We start from the raw sequence: 22311 nt of genomic DNA, 5'->3' as shown, positions 1-22311 counted from the left end.
TTTATTTAAATAAAATATTTATTTTAATTTTCTAAAAAACCAAAAAGAGACAAAGAAAAAGAAAGAGATATCAAGAGCTTGAATTTGGTCAATATATATTGGAATAATCTTATTAACAAATGAATATTTGCTAAGGTATGATTGATCAGCATGGTTCTTGATTGTGATTCGTCATTGTTATCTACATATGTCATTTTCTTTTTTTTTCTTTTTATTCATCCACAAAGAGGAAATGAGGCATTGGGAAAGCTCCATTTTTAAGGCATATACCTCTCTTTAATAATTAATATAGATTCATTAGGTCATAAGAAGGAAAGAGAAGTTTGAAAATTTACAAGTAAAAACAACAAACTATACTAAAACCAAATCATAACAAAATAGCACAGAAATCCCTAATATTATAAATCTTTGACAAATTAAAATTCGACACTTTACGATCTCAATATAATTCGAAATATACTTCATTGGTTAACAATCAATTTAATAATTATTTCTCTAATCATTGTCTTTACCTATAAATGTTACTCATTTTTCCCCCTTTTTTATTTCTAAGAAGATGCTTTTTTTTCTTTTAATAAATTAATTAAAAGAACCCTATTGTTTGCATGTGCAAAAATAACCCAAGTCTAGAATCTTTGAATTTCCAAAGCTTATTTCATATAAAAATATCCTTTTTTATTCTTTTTTTTTCTCTCTTTAAAATTCTATTGCGAAAAGGAAAAAAAAATGATTGTCAAAACTTTTGCTTCGATGATTTGGGTATGTCTTTTCTTTCTTTTAAGTGGGCCAATGGAGCCCACTAGTTTCGAGGCTTGAGATTGGGCTGGCAGCCTTATGCCCTTAACCAAGACATGCCTGAAATGCTGCTCTGGGGCCCACAAACCTTTAGGTTCGGATCCGAACCATGTGTTTAAATATTGCTGAACGTTGGTTACAGCTCTTTGGAGGGAAAAGATGACGTGGCTACAAAGCGCGCGCTTTGCATTAACAAGTGAAAGCTTTCTCTATAGCATCAGGAATAGATAATTTATATTATGCAATTTAAATAGTAAAATTATTATTAGTCACATATTCTGGTAATAATTATAAAATACTCATTACTCAAATTTGACTATAAATAATATTTTTAAATATTAAAATTTATTTTTATATATTATATTTTTTACTCATAAATGGTTTATAACTAATGTAATACTTATTAAAATTTATTAATTTTTCTGAATATGATATTCAGCTTTAATTTAAATTTTTTGAGTTAATTTTATTTACTAATATCATTTTCATTAATAATATATACAAAAATTGATTATAAATTTATTTTTATTAATAATCAGATTTGAATGTTAGGTGTTGATTTATAATTATAATCGAATTAATATGAATAATTAAATTTTAATCGAGTTCGAGTTTGGATATTTCAAAATTAACAAGTATTTTACCCGTTGTCATTTTTAATGGCCATTTGAGAATTTATGATCATAAAATCAAGGAGACTAATGGTTCTTATATTTCAACATTTTTTTTTAATTGTAAACAAATCATTCTTGTTTTCTGGTATGGAAAATTTAAAGTAGAGAAATGGGTTATAGAATATATCTGGTTTCCTACCTATCTTTCAATGGAAAAAGGCAAAAAGTTTGAAGTTGCATAAAAGATAAGGTGGTCTTCCTTTTCATGATCATGCTTTTGCTTTGGTTTCCATCTCTTTGGGCCTAATCTAATTAGCTGCTGATTTTCTCTTCCCAGGTCCCTACAAGCAGGTCCATTCCCTTGCATTTTCTTCATCTAGTTTTGATCTAGGAACTAGAAGATGGAAATTAAACTAATTGAATCCTTAATAACAACTCATGTTGTGTATTTTCGGATTAAAATTAGTATAAACTATAAGTTACACGACTTTATATTGGACTTTATGAGATAACACCCGTGTTAATCATCTTATTCGGATAAAATTATACATTACATGATAATTAATTTGAGTAAAATTATTTCGTAATTTTGGGAATAGGGTATGATTGTTACTAGGCAAAGAGCTAACAAAATTAGTTTAGTAATTTGGATGCATGGATGGGGTTCAAAAATCACAAAAAAAAAAAAACAAAGAAGAAAAAGAAAAGAAAACCCTAAATATATATACAATGTGGGGGTTCCTTGTTAATGAGTTCCTATCATGTTTCAAAGAATCTACGAAAGAAAAAACAAGTTAAAGTACCCTTGTCTGAAGAACAAGTTCAAAGTACAATTGGGGGTAATAATCATCTTAGCTTTTTGCAAGAATGATTGTTTATTGTTTGCGTTTGATGTTTGGGTTTCTCTCTAATCATGGTCACATGTTTAGTCTTTACACATAAGCAAAGGGACAGCCTATCTTAATAGGTAATTAAACTTCCATATATGTTTAGCTATGGATGAAGAACCCACATATATTCCTTTTTGTCAATTTTGAACTTTTTGTATTGATTTGATTGGTGGTTGAACTTGATTGCAACTTATAAGTCACTTTGATTTCATTCTTATCATTTGTTTTTGTTTAATGTTAATAAATAAATAAAATTAAATCTTTGCACATTTATGAGATAATACTTAAAAATTAAGTTATAATGCATAAATACTATGTATTGACAATTTATCACATAGATATTCTAATAAAATAAAAAAGAGATATAATTTATGAACAAATCGTAAAAGATTAAGTCAACGTCGTATTATGCGATTTAGGATATAATAGAATCATAAAATATGCATAATTTCTCCATTTGTCATTGTACCAAATACTTAAACATAAGATGAACTGAACATGAAAGCAACATTTGATCAATTGCATCAAATGAATTTGCTTTCACATACAATATTGATGGGTTCATTTGATATACCACTGTTCTCATGTCACAATCAAAATGCTAGTCCATAACACATAAAATCAATACATATTTCCTTTTATCCTCTTTTTTTTTATATTTATAAAATTGTTTCTTAACTTAGAAGAATTAGAATTAAACTCGAGTTTTAGAACATTTTTTCCTATACTACTAAGAAATAATTTGTTTTTAGAAATAACATCAGTATTATTACATTATAATTTTGGACTTTGAATGTGATCGTTGCTCTTTCAATTTTTTTTTGTACAAAAAAATAATTTTATTGTACTACTCAATGCCTAATGATTAAAATTACACATTCTTTCATGTAAATTTTACTGAACAAATGATGAACTTGTGAATGATTACGGATACGATTTAATCATAATTGTTTATACATATGTTATTTTCAACCGGGAAGATTGTATATATAATTTGAAAATAAAGTATGATTCGGTATAAATATAATTATGAAATATGTATCATTAAGAATTAAATTAAGATCTCAACCCTATACTTTTTTTTAATTATTGAAATTTAGACATTATAATTACTATAAGCTAACAAGAATCTAAAATTTATTGAATGAAATCCATGCGCTAGATTTTCCATGATTTCTCCACTAATCTTTTGAGTAACCTAAGGGTTAAGGGGTCCGGCCAAGTGCTTGAAAGCCAATTAATTAATTAATTAAACTAAAAATAAATAATAAAATTAATTAATTAATTGAGTAAAAGGAAGAAGATGAATAATTAATTAATTTTTAAATAAAAAATAAAAAATAAAAAAAGTGTAAAAGAAAAAAAAAAAGACAAGTTTTAAAATTAGTCCATCATTTTCTCACTCGGGGAAATATAAACCGTGAAGCTCTCTCATAACCGGGAGGCTCGGAACCAGGTTCGGTGTATAGCTTTTCTCTTCAATATTAGAGAGAAACTGTGAGAAAAACAGAGAAAAAGAGAGAGGAAGAGAGAGAGAGAAACTGAGAGAAAGTGAGAGGAAATCTTTTAAACCCTCCAATTTTTCTCTCTCTGTATTATCTCCACAGAGAGTTCCAATACCCAAAAATCAAAACAGAAAAAAATTGAAAAAAGAAGAAGAAAAAAACAAAATTTTCGTCTCTGTTTTTATCCTCCTCTGTTTCTTGACAGAGCTGTTGATCATAAGAAAAAGAAAAAGATTCAAATTCTTTTTTTTTTTGGTTTTTCACGATTTTGGTTTTGAACATGTATGTAAAGGAATTAAAATTTTGAATTGATTCCGAAAATATTTGGATTATTTTTCAATTCAACGGCTGGTTTTTTTACAAAATGGCAACAGAGTCGAATTTGCAATTCTCCGTAATATCAGTTTTGGAAGACGTTCTTCAACAGCACGGAACTCGAATAAGCGACATTAATTTGGCTTCGAGAAAAATCGAGGAATCTTGTAATGATCTAAATTTTGGTTTCTTTTTATCCTGCTCTGTTTTTAATTTCTTATTGGATTCTATTGAATGATGAATGGTTTTTTTCTGTTTTTTCTCTAATCTTGAATACATTCTTGGTGCTTTCCTGCATGATCATTAGTTCTTTAGCCTTCTTATTTGTTTTTGATCAAATTTTGAGCTTCAGATTTTATGAGTTTCATGTTAAGATATTCAAATTGATCTTATTTTAACAAGTTTCATGAATTTTGCATCGCATTTCTCAGAAATGATCATAAAATCTGGATCTCTCTGACAATTTTGTCTATAAAGAAAAGCATATTTTCTTCATTTTTTCCCCTTTCAAGTAATCTCCAAACAAATTGGAAACGCATTTACATTTCAAAGGACGTCGAAGACCCGGTTTCTAATTCTTTTAACTTCCATGATTTGTTGAAATGTTCTTTTTCTTGGTTGATTGTCTGAGCTTGCGTTTTGCTGAAAGAATGCAAAGGAGAAGTTTTAATGTCATCACCATTTTACGTTTTTGTAGCTTTGAGAAGATATGAAGCTGCTGGGTGGCTGAGAAAAAAAGTAGGTGTTGTTGGGGGTAAAGACTTGCCTGCTGAGCCTTCTGAAGAAGAATTCAGGCTTGGATTGCGAAGTGGCATAATCCTTTGCAATGTTCTTAACAAGGTTCAACCTGGAGCTGTGCCAAAGGTATGCTTCAGCAATCAGTTTCTGATTGTATTCTATTTGCTTGATCAATTTTCCTATGCAATTTCGATTGATTTTTTGTTTTAATTGTAGGTAGTAGAAGGAGCTTGTGATTCTGTCATTATTCCAGATGGGGCTGCTCTATCAGCATTCCAATACTTTGAGAATGTGAGAAACTTCCTTGTAGCTATAGAGGAAATGGGAATTCCAACATTTGAAGCCTCTGATTTGGAACAGGTTAGTGCTGAAATTATCTTCTTGTCTACATGAATGTGAATGCTAATTTCTTGATTTTATTTCAGGGTGGGAAATCTTCAAGGATTGTGAACTGTGTTCTGGCACTGAAGTCTTACAGTGAATGGAAACAAAGTGGTGGAATTGGTTCATGGAAGTATTCTGCAAATGGCAAACCCTCAAATTTTGGGACAGGGAAACCCTTTGTACGAAAAAGCTCTGAACCATTCACGGATTCCATGTCAAGGACCATGTCCTTGGGTGAGAAATCTGTAGATAGCTTGTGCAGTGATCAGTCAGACCTCAGTGAAGCAGTTAGTGAGCTTTTTTATGTTCTTTCATGTTCATGCTCTCTGATTGATTAGGATTGAAATGAGAAGCAACTGTAGGCCATTTTCATTGTTATCTGCAGGGATCCGTCCGTTCTTTGCATATGCTAGTTCGTGCAGCTCTTTCAGATAAGAAGCAAGAAGAAATTCCCACGGTAAGGTCCTTCTGCTCCTACAGAGACATTTCAAACAACTACTCCAGTCAGGATGGAATAAGAAACTTATTTGCTGCTAAATATGCAAACCTTCTTCCTGTATGGTATTAGAATGGGATAGTGAATCAAGAAAATGTTTATCTTATAAGGGAAAATGTATTGGCAGCAAACTTTCACTTTCCAACTTAAAACTACTCTTTTTGCTTCAATCTATCTTTTCGATAGTTTACTGAGGCAGACCACAAAAAGATAACTCTTCTGATTGTAACAGATTGTGGAATCTATGCTCAATAAAGTCTTGGAGGAGTTTGAGGGTCGCTTGGCAAGCCAAAATGAACTGGTGAGCAGCTTTAATTCTTCACAAGTGTTAGGTCTTTTATCTTCAAAATTTTAGCAGATAATTTCTTGCACCTTTTTGTAAGTATTATAAGTGTCGAAGCCTGTCTGCAGCATATATTAATGGCCTAATTTGTTCTGATCTCAGTAAACCATTCATATACATGGTTCCTCAATTCTCTTACTAGATTTTTTTTGTTTTTGAAAGGTCAACTTATTTTTGGTAATCTGACAGATTAAAACGACAACAAAAGATATGGAAGAATCTGTCCCTGATAATTCACTTTCACGAACTGCTTCATGTGATGACAAGGTAGGCCAATAATTTTAAGTAGTTTCAATTCTTCACAAGTGTTTACTCTTTTATCTTCAAAATTTCAAACGATTGTCAGCAGATAATATTATAAGTGTCCAGGGCTGTCTGCAGCATCTATTGATGGCCTAATCTGTCTTCTGATCTCAGTAAACCATTCGTTTACATGGTTCCTCAATTCTCTTACTAGCATTTTTTTTGAAAGGTGAACTTATTTTTGGTAATCTGACAGATTAAAACTACAACAAAAGATATGGAAGAATCTGTTCCTGATAATTTGCTTTCACGAACTGCCTCAAGTGATGACAAGGTAGGCCAATGTTTTTAAGTGGCTTTTGGTTATTGATTCATGTGATTATCAATGAAATACCTTCGTATCTTTTAAATGATGATGAAGGTTGAAGTGGAGGCCCCAACTGAGGAAATGACTGAAGATGAATCATCAGCAGAATCAGAGAAAAAAGAACTTTATGATGGGAAGTACAATACTGATGAGGAATCAATAAGACATCTTCTGAAACAGCAGACATTATTTGAACAACAAGAAGAAGATATCCTGGTAATTTGCAGTTAGCATTGATTCGAGTTATAATATTCGTTTTTGTCTACGATAGGGATGCAGTGGTTGATGTTTTTGTACCTGTAGGAACTGAAGCATAGCCTTCATGCCACAAAAGCCAGCATGCAGTGTTGGCAAAGGACGTGCCAAGAAGAGTTTCTCAATCTAGGTACAAACTGAAGTCAAATCCTTGATTACTTTTAGGTTTGTTCTTAAAAGGAAAATGTAATATTTCTCATTCTAGCTTCCCTTAATAGGTAAACACTTGCATACTCTAGCTTATGCTGCTTCGGGATATCAGAGAGTTCTTGAAGAAAACCGCAAGTTATACAATCAAGTGCAGGACCTGAAAGGTAGCTGTCTTAACAGTTCAAAGGTTTGATTTAGAGAAACTATCACCACAGTCAAATCATTCTCAATTGTATTTGTTGGTAAACTATGTTTTAGGGAATATAAGAGTATACTGCCGGGTCAGGCCATTCTTGAGCGGGCAATCAAACAGTTTGAGTTCTGTAGACAACAGAGATGACAGTACAATCACAATTATCACCCCTTCAAAATATGGAAAAGAGGGGCGGAAATCATTCACTTTTAACAAAATATTCGGTCCTTATGTAACCCAAGGTTAGTGATTCCAAAGAAGTTCTTCTCTCTTTGATTCTATCCATGTAATTTTGTTTTTGGTTTTTAAGCCTTTTCTGAGCATGGATTCTCTTTCCCTGCAGCGGAGGTTTTCTCCGATACCCAACCTTTGATTCGGTCTGTTCTTGATGGTTATAATGTTTGCATATTTGCGTATGGCCAAACAGGATCAGGGAAAACTTATACCATGGTAAGAAATGCATCTTTTTGTCACAGCAGTGATAATGCTAATAAGAATCTTTTTTTCTTACTATAGCCAGTCAAATACGTTATGCTAATTCATCTCATTTATGAATCCAGACAGGGCCTAAGGAACTCACCGAGGAAGAGTTAGGTGTAAACTACAGGGCATTGAGTGATCTATTTCTCCTCTCAAACCAGAGGAAAGAAACCATTTCCTATGCTATTTCTGTCCAAATGCTTGAAATTTACAATGAACAAGTCAGGGATCTCCTTTCAGCAGACGGTGTAAATAAGAGATATCCTTTATATCAGACTTATATGTGTTTCTCCATAACGTTTTATGTTGTTCATTGGTGCCTCAAACCCTTACGTGTTCTTTAACTCCTACATACATTAGAAATTCGTAACAGCTCTCAAAATGGTATTAATGTACCTGATGCAAGCCTTGTACCTGTATCATCAACATTTGATGTCATAAATTTGATGAACCTTGGGCAAAAGAATCGTGCAGTTAGCGCCACAGCCATGAATGACAGAAGTAGTCGATCTCACAGGTTCAGTCTAATGTTTCTGGTTTTTAATTTCGGAAAGATTGATTTCATTTCTAGTTGTGCTCTAAACCATGCTAAGTTTCTGATTGGTCTTGAAAACCAGCTGCTTGACAGTTCATGTTCAAGGAAAAGACCTCACTTCAGGAAACATTCTTCGTGGTTCTATGCACCTGGTTGATCTGGCAGGAAGTGAAAGGGTAGATAAATCTGAGGTGACTGGGGATAGGTTAAAAGAGGCACAACATATCAACAAATCTCTATCTGCTTTAGGAGATGTGATAGCTTCTCTTGCTTCAAAAAGCTCACACGTTCCCTATAGAAACAGTAAACTTACTCAGTTGCTCCAAGATTCACTTGGTAAGATTATCTGAAACCCCCTCCAACCAAAAAAAGGTGCTGGTACTGTATTCTTCTTTGTGACCATGTTATTGTTCTCATCTGTCAGGAGGACAAGCCAAAACACTCATGTTTGTTCACATTGCTCCAGAGTATGAAGCTCTGGGAGAAACAATTAGTACACTTAAATTTGCAGAAAGGGTTGCCACAGTTGAGCTTGGTGCTGCTAAAGTGAACAAAGATAGTGGAGAAGTGAGAGAGCTTAAAGAACAGGTTTCTCCATGTGCCCTTTCTGCATTTTAACCTAAAAGTGTCTGCCGTCATACCTGTGCTTATATTTTCTCATCTCAATTGCTTTCAGATAGCTAGCCTTAAAGCAGCCTTAGCGAGAAGGAAAGGAGAGCCAGAGCACCTGCAACATACTCAATCCAGTAGCCCAGAAAGTAGACCAAAGCTTGAATCATCAGCTTCTCTTCCTAAATTTCAGAGTTTCAGTGATCTATCTAGCAGCCTTGCAAACACTGAGGTATAATATAACTGCTACGATTGGTAGAACTTTATCTTCAATAATGATTAACATGTTTACAGGATGTAGATTGCAGAGTTAACAATTAAACTTCAGAACTGGTTTATCCATCTTATAGAAGTACTCTAAGAATTATAGTAAATGCTTATCATCTTTGCAGATTGATTTTCTTTCAGAACTAATCATCTACGCATAGAATCATCTTTCAGAGATAGAAAAAATGTCAATTTTCTGTAAATGTTTTCAACCAAGGATAAGGTTTGCCTAACATGGTACACTTTTGCCTGCTGTTTCAGAATGACTCTTCATCCACATCTAGGAGAGATAGCTTGGAGATCCAAGAGATGCTAGCGAATCCATCTCTGTGGCCACCTCTTGGTAGTCCTGCCGTAAGTGTAAAGGATGACGACAGAGATTCAGTTCCTGGTGACTGGGTTGATAAAGTCATGGTGAAGAAGCACAACAACATGAGCAAGGATCGAAATCCATCAGCAAGTAGGGAAGCAGGCAACAGACAACTGCCTGACAAGTTCAATCAGAGCTACCTTCGTGGTCCAACAAAGATATACCCGGAACAAAACTTGAATAAGTTCACTACAAACAGAAAGGGCAACCGAGACTATGATCTGCAACGAACTCGTTCCGAAGTTGGCTCCACGGATGATTCTGACCTTGAAGCTGCAACTAGTGATTGTTCGGAGAATGACTCAGTTTGGCAATCCAACGTTCCTAAGATTACCAATGGTCCGAATGGTTTGGCATCTAAACCAAAGAAACAGCAACTTAGGACAGTAAAGAGCACAGAATTCAGGTAAGCTGCCTGATCACATCATGCGACACTGTTCTCTTACTGCAAACTTCAGTTTATTTCTACTAGCTTAGAACCCTGATTTTCTTGTTGTTCTGTTTTCTCGGTTTGCAACCAGGAGTTCAATTCCATCACTAATTCCTTCACCATCAATGAGGAAGTCTTCAAATGGAGTTAATCCGAATTTGCACCAGGGAAAGAGGAAAGCTGGGTCTACAAAGTGATTAAACTTAAGTGTTAAGGAAACTGGCTTCATCATTTTTTTTTTCCTTTTTCTTTTTTCACTTTCTGTCCCATTTTCTTGCCCTTTTCTTGTGTATCTATCATTTGAGAGAGGGAGAGGTTCACATATACAAAGTGGCAACAATTTTCTCAGTTGCTTGGGCCTAGTGGTGGTAAATCATAACACCCCCCCAGCCCCCCTTCATGGTGATCCACCTCCTTGATTTCATTTGCTCACACTGGTGTGGATTTTGGGAATTTCTTGCTTTTTTCCTTCCCCTTCCCCCATCAATTGTTCTTTCTTGAAGAATTAAGATTGGAAAGGAAAAAGAAGGTTGCTAAATGAGGGCAGAAGGAAGGAATTGTATTATATGGAGTACATCAATGAATCATGATATTATTTGAGTATTATCAAAACAGCATAGCATGAGAACATTTGATCAATGATTAGTATATCAAATCTCGAGTTAAGTTCGAATCTTTCTTTTCGAATTTAACATTGAACTCGGAAATAAAATGCTTATGTATTGAACTGATATTATTTATAACTACAGATTTATGATCTACAATTATAAGAATGGCATAGACCCAAACTCAAAATCATTTCATAAAACTCAAGCATTAGACTCAATGAGTACACAGTTTGAATCCCTCTTTATATTGAAGATTGAACCCCGGAACAACATGCTGATGAGCTGAAGTGATGCTTATCTAATGTGACTAGGAATTATGACCCACAGCTACAGGAGTTGCATACAACCCAGAACCAGGACCAGGAGTGATTTTAGCCACAACTGAAGCACAACAAAACATCCACTTGCGTGTTCATTACATGTTCTCCCTTTCCTTTCCAATGAATGTCTAACTCTATGTAGGTCCCACGAACACATGGCCACCTCAGCAAGTACCTTGATGGTTTTTTTCTTAGAATGTGAGATATAGATATATGTCCACTAAATTCCATTAAAGAGACAACCACCCCCCCACAAAAAAAGTTGAGTTGCCCTCGACTAAGAATTAAAGCATTGTGCTTGTGCCTTTTTGCCACATTTCAAAATCAAAATGCCCTTAACCCTCTTGTTCTTGCAAAACCAATATTGCCATTATCTTTTTTATTGATTTGACACATATATATTCACTTAACATAGTATCCCAACAAACACTGTTTCTATTCACTGTCGCTGCCTTCATACATTGACCTTTTTCCCAGCCAGTGTTGCTTTCATGCATTGATATTATCTCCTTACATTGACTTTTACCAATTATTTTGTAAAAAAGTTTTTAAATAATTTATGTCACGTAATAAATTTATTATTTTATAAATAAAAATATTAAAATGATGATAAAAACATTTACCCAAAAATAAAATTCACTTTCAAAAATTAATAAACATCTTTTTGTTTTCCTTGTTAAATTGTCATCCCAACTTTCATATTTGGAAAGGTAATAAAAAAAATATCTAGCAATCAGTGAGAGGCAGCTTGCAAATTTCCCACCTGTGGAACCATGATTGCCAACACATAATGGGATACAAATAACCCAAACAGATATGAGAAACTTGCAAACCCAAATCCCAATTTGTAATCCCAAGCTTCTGACTTTGAATAATTCTTCCCTTTATTTCATATTTTAGGTCCCCCATTAACAAAATAAAAATGTTGGGTTTGGAACAGATTATGTCTTGTTTGGCCTGGTTACATGTTTCATTCCTTTCATCTGGCATCCTCTGCCCAATCCAATATCTCCTAAACAAACAAAGCCTTAACCTTTGTGTTTTGCTTAATCCTCCCACCTAAACAAATCAGTAGTAGCTATCTCCCAACCCCACCATTTTTCTTCTGCCAGGCAAAACACAGCAAATTTCCACCATTGTTATTATAAAGAAAACAAAGTCTTAGGGGATGAATGAGCAGAGAAGTCAAATCCAGTTTCCTTTTAGACCAAGAAAAATTTGACAGATAGATTTCTTTCATGATATAAGCCAGGTAGATTATTCATTGTAGGATGGAACAAAATGAAATACAAATCAAAAGTCAAAACCCACTTTCTTCTTTTTAATACCTACTTTATCTTACCCTTTTCTTTATAATATTTTTATTTATAAAATTAAATATTTACCTTTATTGAAAATAAAAGTTGTTAGTTATAAAAAATGAAATGAATGAAAGACAATGTAAAATTAAAATTTAAATAGAACAAAAATTAAAAAATCAATTACAAAGGGCCGTTTTGTAATTTAACAAGGTATTTTTGTTTCCTATTATTACAAAAGATTAAGATTTAGGACATAAATGTCATTATCAAAGGTTTTTGTCCGGAAATGAGCACCTGAAACTCGCGTTTCTCTCTCTCTCTAGATTTCTCTTCCAATCAAATCACTGTGAGCTCTCTCTCTCTCTCTCTCTGTGTACTCTCTTTTAGGGTTTTTCGGCTTTGATTTTTGTAACCCAGAGAAGCACAAAAAGGAATGCTTTTTATACATGCAGAGAAATGAAGAAACAACCAATGTACGGCCATATCTGCGCGATCTGAGGTTTCTATTTCTTCATGTTTCAGCTGTGAGTTTTCTTTTTGGGTTGCTCAAAGTCCACTTTTTTTCTTTTGGGTGGGGGTGGGTTGGGGGGAGTGGAGTTGGCTGTTCATTTTTTTCAGCTTAAATATGTTCAGTTTTGGATCTTGAGCTGAATTTTGAGTTTGTAAGCTAACAATTGAAAATGGGTTGGTTTAGATTTATCTGAATTTTGTTTGTAGATTGATGGGCTGAAAATGACCTTTTTTTGAGGTTAATTTTTTTAATGGATAAAAAATTTAGCTTTGGGTAATAAATTTTGTACATTGTCTTTGATTGATTCGTTTATTTCTTTTTCAGTCTCATTGCTTTTGGGGGGTTGGTGTGAATTTAATAACAGTGAGTTTGTATGTGGAAATTTGCAGATCACTTTCTGGGGATTTTTGTTTTAATGTTGTGAATTGAAGTGGTGAAATGTGTCTGGGAGTTTTTGGTTTATTGGTTGTTGCATGGAAGCTTTAGGAAATGTCAAAGCTTGAGACTATCATGTATGCATCTTTTGGCTGTTTGATCCATTTGGCTTGGTTATCATCTTATATGATGTATCATGATGGAAATAATTTTGGGAATCTTTAGATCAGTTTGATTCATTTTATCTTCTTTTTGCTGATTGAGTGGTAAAAATGTGTTCTAAAGGTTAATGGTGAGGTATGTAGCATGTGAATGCTTTTTTTTTTTCTATTAGTTCTTCTTAAATGCTACTATTTAGCTTGTTGCAAATGGTCTATGTTCTATCAGACTAAACTGATTTTTGAAGCATTGATATGTTTGCCTTGCACATTTTTCTTACCTTTAAATGTGGTGATGCTAAATAGTTTCATTTGGACTGCTAGGGCTTTGGCATTGGAGTTTTGGAAATGTTGAGATCTAAACTAACATGAGCCAGGCTGAAGTATCAAGGATGAAACCACCTCTTGTTCCACTTGCGACATTGATTGGTCGTGAGCTGAGGAATGAGAAAGTTGAGAAGCCTTTTCTGAAGTTTGGACAGGCTGCTTTGGCTAAAAAAGGAGAAGACTACTTTCTGGTTAAACCTGATTGTCAGAGGGTTCCTGGGAATCCAGCGACATCTTTTTCAGTATTTGCGGTACTCTCTTCCTCCTTTTGCCCACCCCTTCCTCTCTCTCTCTCTCTCTCTCTCTCTCAAACATGAAGGATATTGGCTTATCAGCTTCGATAGCACATTATGGATTTCTCCTGTTTGGTTGTGAAGAAATGAGGAAAGCAACTGAGAATTTGAATTTGAATTATAGTATGGGAAAAAGGAGATTCACTTTGTTGAGATTTGGTGAATAATAACTGTGACATTACTTTTGATGCCTGTAGAGATTCCTAATATTGGTTTTATTGGCAGATTTTTGATGGACATAATGGTATATCAGCTGCCATTTTTGCAAAGGAGAATTTATTGAGTAATGTCTTGAGTGCAATTCCGCAAGGCATCAGTAGGGAGGAGTGGCTTCAAGCCCTTCCTCGGGCTCTGGTTGCAGGTTTTGTGAAAACAGACATTGAATTTCAGCAGAGAGGCATGTATTCATGTCTATTTCATCACACTTTTTTTCTCAGTCAAATTCTTCTGCATGCTTATATTTGTAGTCATTTATATTGATGACAGGGGAAACTTCTGGGACAACAGTGACATTTGTTGTAATAGATGGATGGACTGTCACTGTTGCATCTGTTGGTGATTCTCGATGTATATTGGACACCCAAGGCGGTGTAGTTTCTCTCCTGACGGTGGATCACAGGCTAGAAGAGAATGCAGAAGAGAGGGAGCGTGTCACTGCCAGTGGGGGTGAAGTAGGAAGACTTAATGTTTTCGGGGGCAATGAGGTTACAACATGAGAACTTTCTCTCCTTTTTCTTTTTTGGGTTGGGGGAATTGGATGTGGTGGAATGGGTTGTTTGAGAAGGTTATGATTGTTAATCACTCCTTATGGGTTGAATCTGTGTTATGAGAATAGGTTGGTCCCCTCCGTTGCTGGCCTGGTGGATTATGCCTGTCTAGGTCTATTGGGGACACAGATGTTGGAGAGTTTATTGTCCCAATACCGCATGTTAAGCAAGTGAAGGTTATGTCTTCATGTCTTATTGCTGAGCATTTATCAATTAATTTTCTTCTGAGTATCCAAACGTTGAAACTTCTTTTCTGTTTTTGCGTAGTTGTCCAATGCTGGAGGACGACTTATTATTGCTTCAGATGGTATTTGGGATGCTTTGTCTTCAGATATGGCTGCCAAGTCATGTCGGGGTTTACCTGCAGACCTTGCAGCAAAGCTGGTTGTTAAGGTGATTTCCAGACTGGGTTTTCTCCTTATATTGTTATCTACTCAATTTGCCTTAATATTAATTCTTGCTTTTAACACTATTTTTAGGAAGCTTTGAGGTCAAGGGGCCTGAAGGATGATACAACCTGCCTGGTTGTTGATATTATTCCTTGTGACCAACCTGTCCTACCTCCAACACCAAGGAAGAAGCAGAATGTGTTCAGTTCTCTTCTTTTTGGGAAGAGATCTCAAAATTCTACAAATAAGACTACAAATAAACTTTCTGTTGTTGGAGTGGTTGAGGAGCTATTTGAAGAGGGCTCTGCCATGCTTGCTGAAAGGTGTTCATTCATTAGAACTTTCCTTTTTCTTCTAAATTTTTTTTTTATGTTGCCTTTTTGCTTTATAAAATGTATGTGGGGTGGTAAATGTCTGTGGGAAAGAATATGGATGGTTTTAAAATAAACTGGCAGGCCATGCAAAAATTGCCAGAAGTTGCCAATGTTTTTCACAATCCCTTTTACACCTGTGCTGGTCGAATGTTTATAGTAATATAATTCATAAGTAAATTTGATGTTTGACATATTAATCACTTTCAATTAGTTAAGTTTCTCCTACTGTCATGTCAACTTTGCACCTAAATGCCTTGTTTCTGGGCAAAAAAGCACTGATTATTTCAAGAAGATGGCAATTCACTTAAAGTTGTTTAAATTGATATATTGCTGTGGGGACAAGGATTACAGAGGTTTTTAACATATATCAGTCTCTAACCGTATTGTTTTTAATAATAAAAATTGCAGGTTGGGGAAGGATTTTCCCATGAATACAAACTCTGGAATCTTCAAATGTGCAGTCTGTCAAGTTGATCAACCCCAAGCAGAGGGTTTAACTGTGAACTCTGGGCCTTTTTTCTCACCTGCTTCGAAGCCCTGGGAAGGACCCTTTCTCTGCACAAACTGTCGGAAAAAGAAAGATGCCATGGAAGGAAAAAGGCCAAGCAGAACCACAGTGACCACATAACATCTTTTCTGGTAACAAAGTAAATATGATGTATTTTTTTCCTGGCAGTGCGAACATGCTTGGTTTCCCATTACCTGGTGGTGATTGCAATAGATGCGTGTAAGAATCGAGGTAGAGATAGAGTAGGCGTTTTGCCATATTGTTTGTGAGTTTACGTTTGTGCGCTCGGCTGTTTTACTGACCAACTCGGGACAAGGATGCTATCTGATAGATATTTGTGATAGTTTGATTGCTAACCGCTTGAATTTGTAATTAAAACTGAAGATTGCATAGTAATATATTTATTCCCGCTGCCTTTCTCCATTAGCAAGGGCATCTTCACAACTCCATAGCCTGATTATGATTGGATTGATTGAACCAACAATTAAACTTATCCAGGCATGCCTACTGCACTATTTGCTTTTACATACAGATTTCAACAATGCAGTGTTACTAGTGCAGTTATTTATAACCTTATGGAATTGTTGGTGAAATTCGCTGTTGACTTCAGAAAATTCTGACCCACAACTTTAATAGATATACTTGATTGGAGATAGATCAGATCAAGTCCCAAGTAACTGGGAGATGTTGTTGACATGGTTGATCCACTTGAGTAATCCTAGTGTAAAAGCGCAAAGAAAATGGAAAAACCAGCCCAAGGCAGGCATTTCATGCGGTTTCTTTCTGCTGACGGATATGGCAAATTGAAAATCCTATAAAGAAAGTAAAGGAGATTGGGCCATCAAGGGGCATGCCTTAACAGCCTGCTAAAGTGGGTTTCATATTCCTAAAAGAATCCGGTCGGTTTCCACAGTCAGCCTTTGTAAGTCGAAATTCCCAGTTCGAAAGCAAACTTCAGCTTTCCTACCATTGAAAGTTAAAAGTTAAAACTGACCTGCAGTTCATTTATTCACTGATATTACAATGAAACAAAGCAAGAAAAGCAACAGCATAACGATCAGAGTTGAACAGATACATATAACAGAAAGATGAGACACTATTCCAGGGAGCAACATGATTTATAGCTTGTCGAAGAAACTAACTGAAATTTTATCAGAAAGGAGGCAGCCATTGCAGCTCAATGCCATAGTTCCATGAATCAATGGGATCATTAGGCTTTTTACCAACCACAGAAGTATAAGCAGTGCAGCCTCCAAGCCTGACCCTGATCCTATGTGAGGTCATGGATGCATCTTTCAAGAAATGGCAGCAAAGTGTTCCTCTGCAGCCACTTCCCCCTTTCCCTGCATCCTCGAACTGCCTACAGAAGCTGCTTGAAGAGCAATTCAATGGGGACAAAAGAATGCTATCAGAGCAGTTAAACAACATGACAGTGTTACGAGTAGAGATGTTGAAAGGTAAGTTCTCATCGAGCACCAACCCCCCTAAGCCGAGATCGGAAGAGTAACAAGTGTTTTCCTGTATCAAGGGTGGGCTTATAACAAGCTTAGAAGACCAGGGATTAATGCTGAGAATGTTATAGTAAAACCCTTGAGCTGACATGAACTCCAGGACACCATTGTCGCAGTAGATCCTGTACCTAGGATCCCCACAGCTTTCACCAGTGCTAAGTGGATATGGAACTTCCATTTTACCACATTTGGGGCAAAAACGGAAGGCTGACACTTGGGTTACCAAAACAAACAAGAAAACTATCACAGCAGGCACCATGTTTTAGTATAGTTTTTGACACCAGGGGGGGAAATGACACCAAATTCTCTGCAGGGAAAGCCTGAGAACTCGATGCTCCTTTATATACAGAAGCGGAACCTGAAGACAAAACAATGTTACGTGTAGGAGAATCCAAAAGCATGCTAAAAATAATGAAAGTGCATCCTTTTTTACTTGCATTACCAACCAACTGGAGCCCGAAACATGTCCATATCTACCATATTTAGAAGACCAATTATGGAGGGAATTGAATATGTATTTACACAAAAACAAAAAAAGCTATTGTGACCTCCATGAACTTTGAAGCTCATTAGCTCTACATGTTCAAAGTCAACTAACAATGAGATTTTAAACTAGATTTTGATGCTTGCTGTCATGCAACCGCTCAGTGACCATCATCACATAAAGGCAAAGAGTGAGCAAATTTAGAGGGAGAAAGTTCGAGAATTCGGGTCTCTGTTAACTTGTAACTACCAATTAAGCACCATCCAATTAATTGATTGCAGCTGCTCCTGTCTTTGATGTGAATTTTTATTCAAGTTTCTTTTTCTTTCTATGTGTGACATTTAAGTGCACATAATATGCACCAATCATTAAGATTGGACATGCATTGCATTGAACAATTCACCTAAAAATATAATTTAAGATAAAGAATTTTCAACTTAAAATATAACTGAAATTCATTCCTATAATACATGAAAAATATATGATCAATGGGTTTATATTTGATGTCCTATTGTCACATAAAACTTGTATATTATCGGTTAATTATAAAGTGCCGCCTCATATAGATGTAAAGATAAAAATTCAAAATTTTTTGAAAATGACAATATTTGATTTGTTGATAATATACTGTTACGGTATATAAAATATAAATCCCTAATCAAATACTATAAGAATCTCATTGGTACCAGTGGATTCCAAATTTGTGGGTATTAGATAGCCTTAAGCCAACAAGTGTCCGTGGAATTATTACTCTGATCCCACTTTCCTTGTTTAGAATTTTATAGGGGGGGCACTTGCCTTCTCAGGAGTGGGTGTGTGTATTTAAAAATGGAAATCTTAGGTTTGGTCAGGAAGAGATAAGTAATGAAAAGCACAAGAGTTAGGACCAAATCTTATATTATTTAACCTAGGCCATTGGGGTGTTAATGTGTCCATGAATCCTAGGTAGGTACAGTGAATCATAATAGGCTAATAAAATCATCAGATTGTAAGTCTTTGCACCAATTAACCAACCATATTTTCAAAACTCATAACCATATTGGATCATAAGATCTTTGGGTTTCTTTCTTTGGGGAGGGGGTGGTGCCAAGCATTCTTACTTTGTGCTCGAGTGAAAAAAGAATGGGAAGACGTGAAGAAAGAAATAAGCCAAGAGGAGAGGACGGTTTTTAGATTTAAATTAAGCCACTCAAAGAACAGAGTGAGCACTTACAATATGGGAGAGAGAGCCAAATACACAATCCAAAAAGATCAACTCATTTAACTTGCATTGCATCATCACAGGTGTCATTCAACATTATTTCAGCTGAAAAGTTATTTAAAGTAGTACTACTACTACCTTATAATTACAAAACTACTTAATAGAATAAGACTAATACTAACAAAAGTGCAACTCTGCCAACCTAACCACTCAAATTATGAACACACTTTGGATAAAACATTAGACAACAAAAGTGAGATGGGGGATTGACCATCCGCACCACCTTTCCAATAAACTAGCTTCAAATGGGATTAATAATACAACACAGCGTTCATATTGCTTGAGTTTCTCAAGGCAATTAATCAGCATTCGGAACGTGTGGTATTCATAAAGCAATAAACCTCAATAGCTTAAGTCGGTCATTCTGCTAATAATGGACAATATACAGAATGCCAAAGGGTGAAATTGATCAAAGATGCCAAGTAGATCATGACATTGATGCAATGATGTTGCTAAAGTAGATGGTACTGAAATTCAATTGAATATTAACCTCATTAATAATATCATAAATCAATTAACATTCTCGATTCTTCAAGTGCGTACCTTCCCACCTGTCCCATGATGGAAAGAAAGAAGAAGGTGGGGCAGCAAGGACAGGCTAAATGAGGATATTTATCTGACAAACAGAAGTTTTAAACAACAAAGCAGAATAATGACCAAGTGACACATAGAAACTATGACAACTAAGCATTAATTCCATCTTAGGCCCAATTAGCAAAAGGCTAAAACAGTTGACTTTTTCCTCTTCTTTTAATACAAAGAAGCTTCAGTTGCTCCCACGTTCTGTGAAGAAGTTCCCAGAATGTGCCCTTAGACATCAAACTACAGCAATCCCTCTCCTGCCACAAGCAGTCAGGTGCATTGATCAAAAGATTGAAGATAAAGAAGTTGCAAGCTAACTGAGATTGTGAACATTGAAGTCTGTTGGTAGTAGTTCCAAGGACTTATGATCAAAAAGGCCACCTTTAGTGATGATGACGGAGTTACAAGGTTAATGGAATGGATTGGGCTATTCCAGTTGTGCCAAAAATTTTCAATCAAAATTTGCAAGTAAGGCAGTATCACATGGTTGGTATACCATCAGTCACAAATTCTAGAAAGGGAAGATAACTTACGCAGGTCATCAAACGATATATTGCTAACACCTTCACCAGTCTTTATAAGGCGAATTCTTCCTGCAAGAGTACATTACAGGGTAAAAATGTTTCAACATTGACAATACACCATGTACATGTCTATAAAGGTAATAGACTCCTAATGATAAGTAACACAAAACACCATAATCATAATAAAGTTCAGTGCACAATGCTGTGTCTAATTCCTTTAAGAACTTAAATCAGTTTCAGATCAAATTCAAAGAGTACTACTAAGTTAATGTGGTCATGGAAAACAGATGACGAACACATGCCCCTAAAACAATAACATGGATAAAAAGGAGATAAATACGGGCAACAGGAAGCTACATACCATCACGACGGATACATATTTCTGGTATAGATTTAACTTCACCATTTATGCTGTCATTGTAAACTCTAGTTTCAATATCACCCTCAACATAGACTGAGGAGCTGCATAAAAAATCCATTCATCACACATACATATAGAGATTAACATGGTTGGTATTTTCTTAGATTATCTAGTTTAGATTGCATCGAGTATGAAAATATACTTTTTAGTGATTTGTTGAACTGCATAAGCCCCAAGTGTATCATTATGCACAGCAATTCGATGCCATTGGGCAGGTTGTGGTGTGTTTTGGTCCCTTATGATTCTCTGGTCATACATGCCACCTGTCCCAACTGTAAATATAGTCACTGTTCGTCCATTCCTCAATATCTTCTGTATAGGGGCTTGCCCAACTTTTCCACAAATAATTGCCTGTAAAAAAAAATGTAATAATCGGTTTTTATTTCCACTTAAAGGTAAGAGTAGAAAACATAAAAGTAAAATACAATTACTCTAACTAATAGCTTTTAACAGAGCAGAAACCTCAAATAATTTATAAGCACCATGAGCATCACTTAAGCATCGTATACCATCTTTGACGATTAAAGGTAATGATCCTATTTATATTCAAAGATTCGCGGGAACAAATGCTACACATTACACAAAGAGCCCATCAAATTCCCAACAAAAACTCTCACTAATAGAAACAACTATCAATAGGTTATACCCTGTGTACACCACGGTAATTCCAACCACTTCCAGGATTGACACCTTGGAGCATTGGCAAACGCTTGTCAGACTTGTCACCAAGAAAATCATCAATCTCTTCTTCCATTTCATCGCCTTTCCCTTCATCATTTTTGCTACCAACCGAACCAGTTGAACACCACAACTTGGAGGTACGTTGCACACCCGACACTACAAAATTCGTTAAAAAAGTTACCATATGCCAAAATGCCATTCCAATTTTATTAATCCAAATCCTATCATGCAAATCAACTGTTTGTCAAAAATGCTACATGAACCAACAGTGATCAGCATAAGAAACTACACGTAAATTACATTAAAAAATTATCTTTTTATCGTTCTCTTTAGTAATGGAAGCCATAAAAATAAAAACCCATCCAGAAAAAAAATGCAAAAAAAAGAAAGTAACTTACATCAAATAATGTTTAATCCCACAACCCATATATGTGAAAAAAAAAAGGAAAAAAAAAAAGAGCAGAGAGAGAAAGAGAGACCTAGAGAAGAGCTCGGTGCTGTAGGAACAGAGACTCTAAGGAGCTTTGCACATCTGCTGGCGAGTGAACTCATACTTTATTCAGTGAGTTAACTCAAAACCGGTGATTCCTGGGGATGAAGCAGAAGAGTTGAAAGGGGAATGCAGCGAGGAAGGGGAGAAGGAGGGTTTTAGTTGTTTGTGAAATTTGGGCCCCGGCGGCCCGCTTTCATCTACTGTTAGTTGGGCCGGAGGTATGTTGGGCTTGTACCCGAACCCCAAAAGGCTTAATATTTATTTTCGATCCATTCCTTGTTGAGCCGTAAATATTAGTCGAACAAAGAACAAAAAAAAGGAAAGCAAAAGGAAAAAGAAATCTCTAATTATTGAAGATTAAAGAAATAGGATTGCGGGACAAAATATTTGTGTATCCATTTTCTGATGAATCGAGTTTATATTTGATAAAATATAAATATATAA

General features: G+C 35.2%; 3 protein-coding genes and 1 pseudogene across 6 annotated transcripts; 2 read left to right on the top strand and 2 right to left on the bottom strand.

Moving 5' to 3' along the window:
* Positions 1–3830: 3830 nt before the first annotated feature.
* Positions 3831–10903, top strand: ATK4 (kinesin 4). The gene is made up of 20 exons (XM_089783272.1): positions 3831–4286; positions 4817–4983; positions 5074–5217; positions 5283–5528; positions 5627–5698; positions 5970–6038; positions 6270–6347; positions 6580–6657; positions 6745–6906; positions 6994–7075; positions 7164–7259; positions 7354–7530; positions 7632–7738; positions 7849–8029; positions 8126–8285; positions 8386–8639; positions 8728–8891; positions 8980–9144; positions 9441–9955; positions 10071–10903. The coding sequence occupies exons 1-20, from the start codon at positions 4169–4171 to the stop codon at positions 10174–10176; spliced, it is 3141 nt and encodes a 1046-aa protein (XP_089639398.1). The 5' UTR covers positions 3831–4168; the 3' UTR covers positions 10177–10903.
* A 1577-nt stretch (positions 10904–12480) lies between these two features.
* Positions 12481–16336, top strand: LOC110414940 (Protein phosphatase 2C family protein). 4 transcript variants are annotated; one of them, XM_021426348.2, is made up of 9 exons: positions 12481–12554; positions 12661–12732; positions 13577–13830; positions 14098–14269; positions 14359–14576; positions 14708–14815; positions 14907–15032; positions 15119–15351; positions 15811–16336. In XM_021426348.2, the coding sequence occupies exons 3-9, from the start codon at positions 13621–13623 to the stop codon at positions 16028–16030; spliced, it is 1287 nt and encodes a 428-aa protein (XP_021282023.1). In that variant the 5' UTR covers positions 12481–12554; positions 12661–12732; positions 13577–13620; the 3' UTR covers positions 16031–16336. The 4 variants fall into 4 exon arrangements, with proteins under 4 accessions (XP_021282023.1, XP_089639409.1, XP_021282024.1 ...); XM_089783283.1 differs by having other exon boundaries at positions 12484–12732; positions 13630–13830; XM_021426349.2 differs by having other exon boundaries at positions 12485–12707.
* Positions 16337–16842: 506 nt separating this feature from the next.
* LOC110415901 (wall-associated receptor kinase-like 20 pseudogene) lies at positions 16843–17863 on the bottom strand (annotated as a pseudogene).
* Positions 17864–19628: 1765 nt separating this feature from the next.
* MTSSB (mitochondrially targeted single-stranded DNA binding protein) lies at positions 19629–22009 on the bottom strand. Its single transcript, XM_021427153.1, has 6 exons — positions 21854–22009; positions 21340–21530; positions 20836–21044; positions 20634–20734; positions 20282–20341; positions 19629–20005 (listed from the first exon to the last, which is right to left on the bottom strand). The coding sequence occupies exons 1-6, from the start codon at positions 21924–21926 to the stop codon at positions 19989–19991; spliced, it is 651 nt and encodes a 216-aa protein (XP_021282828.1). The 5' UTR covers positions 21927–22009; the 3' UTR covers positions 19629–19988.
* Positions 22010–22311: the final 302 nt, after the last annotated feature.

This window comes from Theobroma umbraticum, unplaced genomic scaffold (genome assembly GCF_002168275.2).
Source record: "Theobroma umbraticum cultivar Fairchild unplaced genomic scaffold, ASM216827v3 scaffold_147.0, whole genome shotgun sequence".
Classification (NCBI taxonomy): domain Eukaryota; kingdom Viridiplantae; phylum Streptophyta; class Magnoliopsida; order Malvales; family Malvaceae; genus Theobroma; species Theobroma umbraticum.
This window is presented reverse-complemented; position numbering and strand designations above follow the sequence as displayed.

Coding starts and splice junctions, on each gene's coding strand:
- ATK4 (XM_089783272.1), top strand. CDS start 4,169: ATGGCAACAGAGTCGAATTTGCAATTCTCCGTAATATCAGTTTTGGAA. Junction 6,348..6,579: donor CTGCTTCATGTGATGACAAG/GTAGGCCAATAA, acceptor GTAATCTGACAG/ATTAAAACTACAACAAAAGA. Junction 8,030..8,125: donor AGACGGTGTAAATAAGAGAT/ATCCTTTATATC, acceptor TCCTACATACAT/TAGAAATTCGTAACAGCTCT.
- LOC110414940 (XM_089783283.1), top strand. CDS start 12,655: ATGCAGAGAAATGAAGAAACAACCAATGTACGGCCATATCTGCGCGAT. Junction 13,831..14,097: donor CATCTTTTTCAGTATTTGCG/GTACTCTCTTCC, acceptor TTTTATTGGCAG/ATTTTTGATGGACATAATGG. Junction 15,352..15,810: donor TCTGCCATGCTTGCTGAAAG/GTGTTCATTCAT, acceptor TAAAAATTGCAG/GTTGGGGAAGGATTTTCCCA.
- MTSSB (XM_021427153.1), bottom strand. CDS start 21,926: ATGAGTTCACTCGCCAGCAGATGTGCAAAGCTCCTTAGAGTCTCTGTT. Junction 21,045..21,339: donor ATTACCGTGGTGTACACAGG/GTATAACCTATT, acceptor TTTTTTTTACAG/GCAATTATTTGTGGAAAAGT. Junction 20,735..20,835: donor GTTCAACAAATCACTAAAAA/GTATATTTTCAT, acceptor TTTTTTATGCAG/CTCCTCAGTCTATGTTGAGG.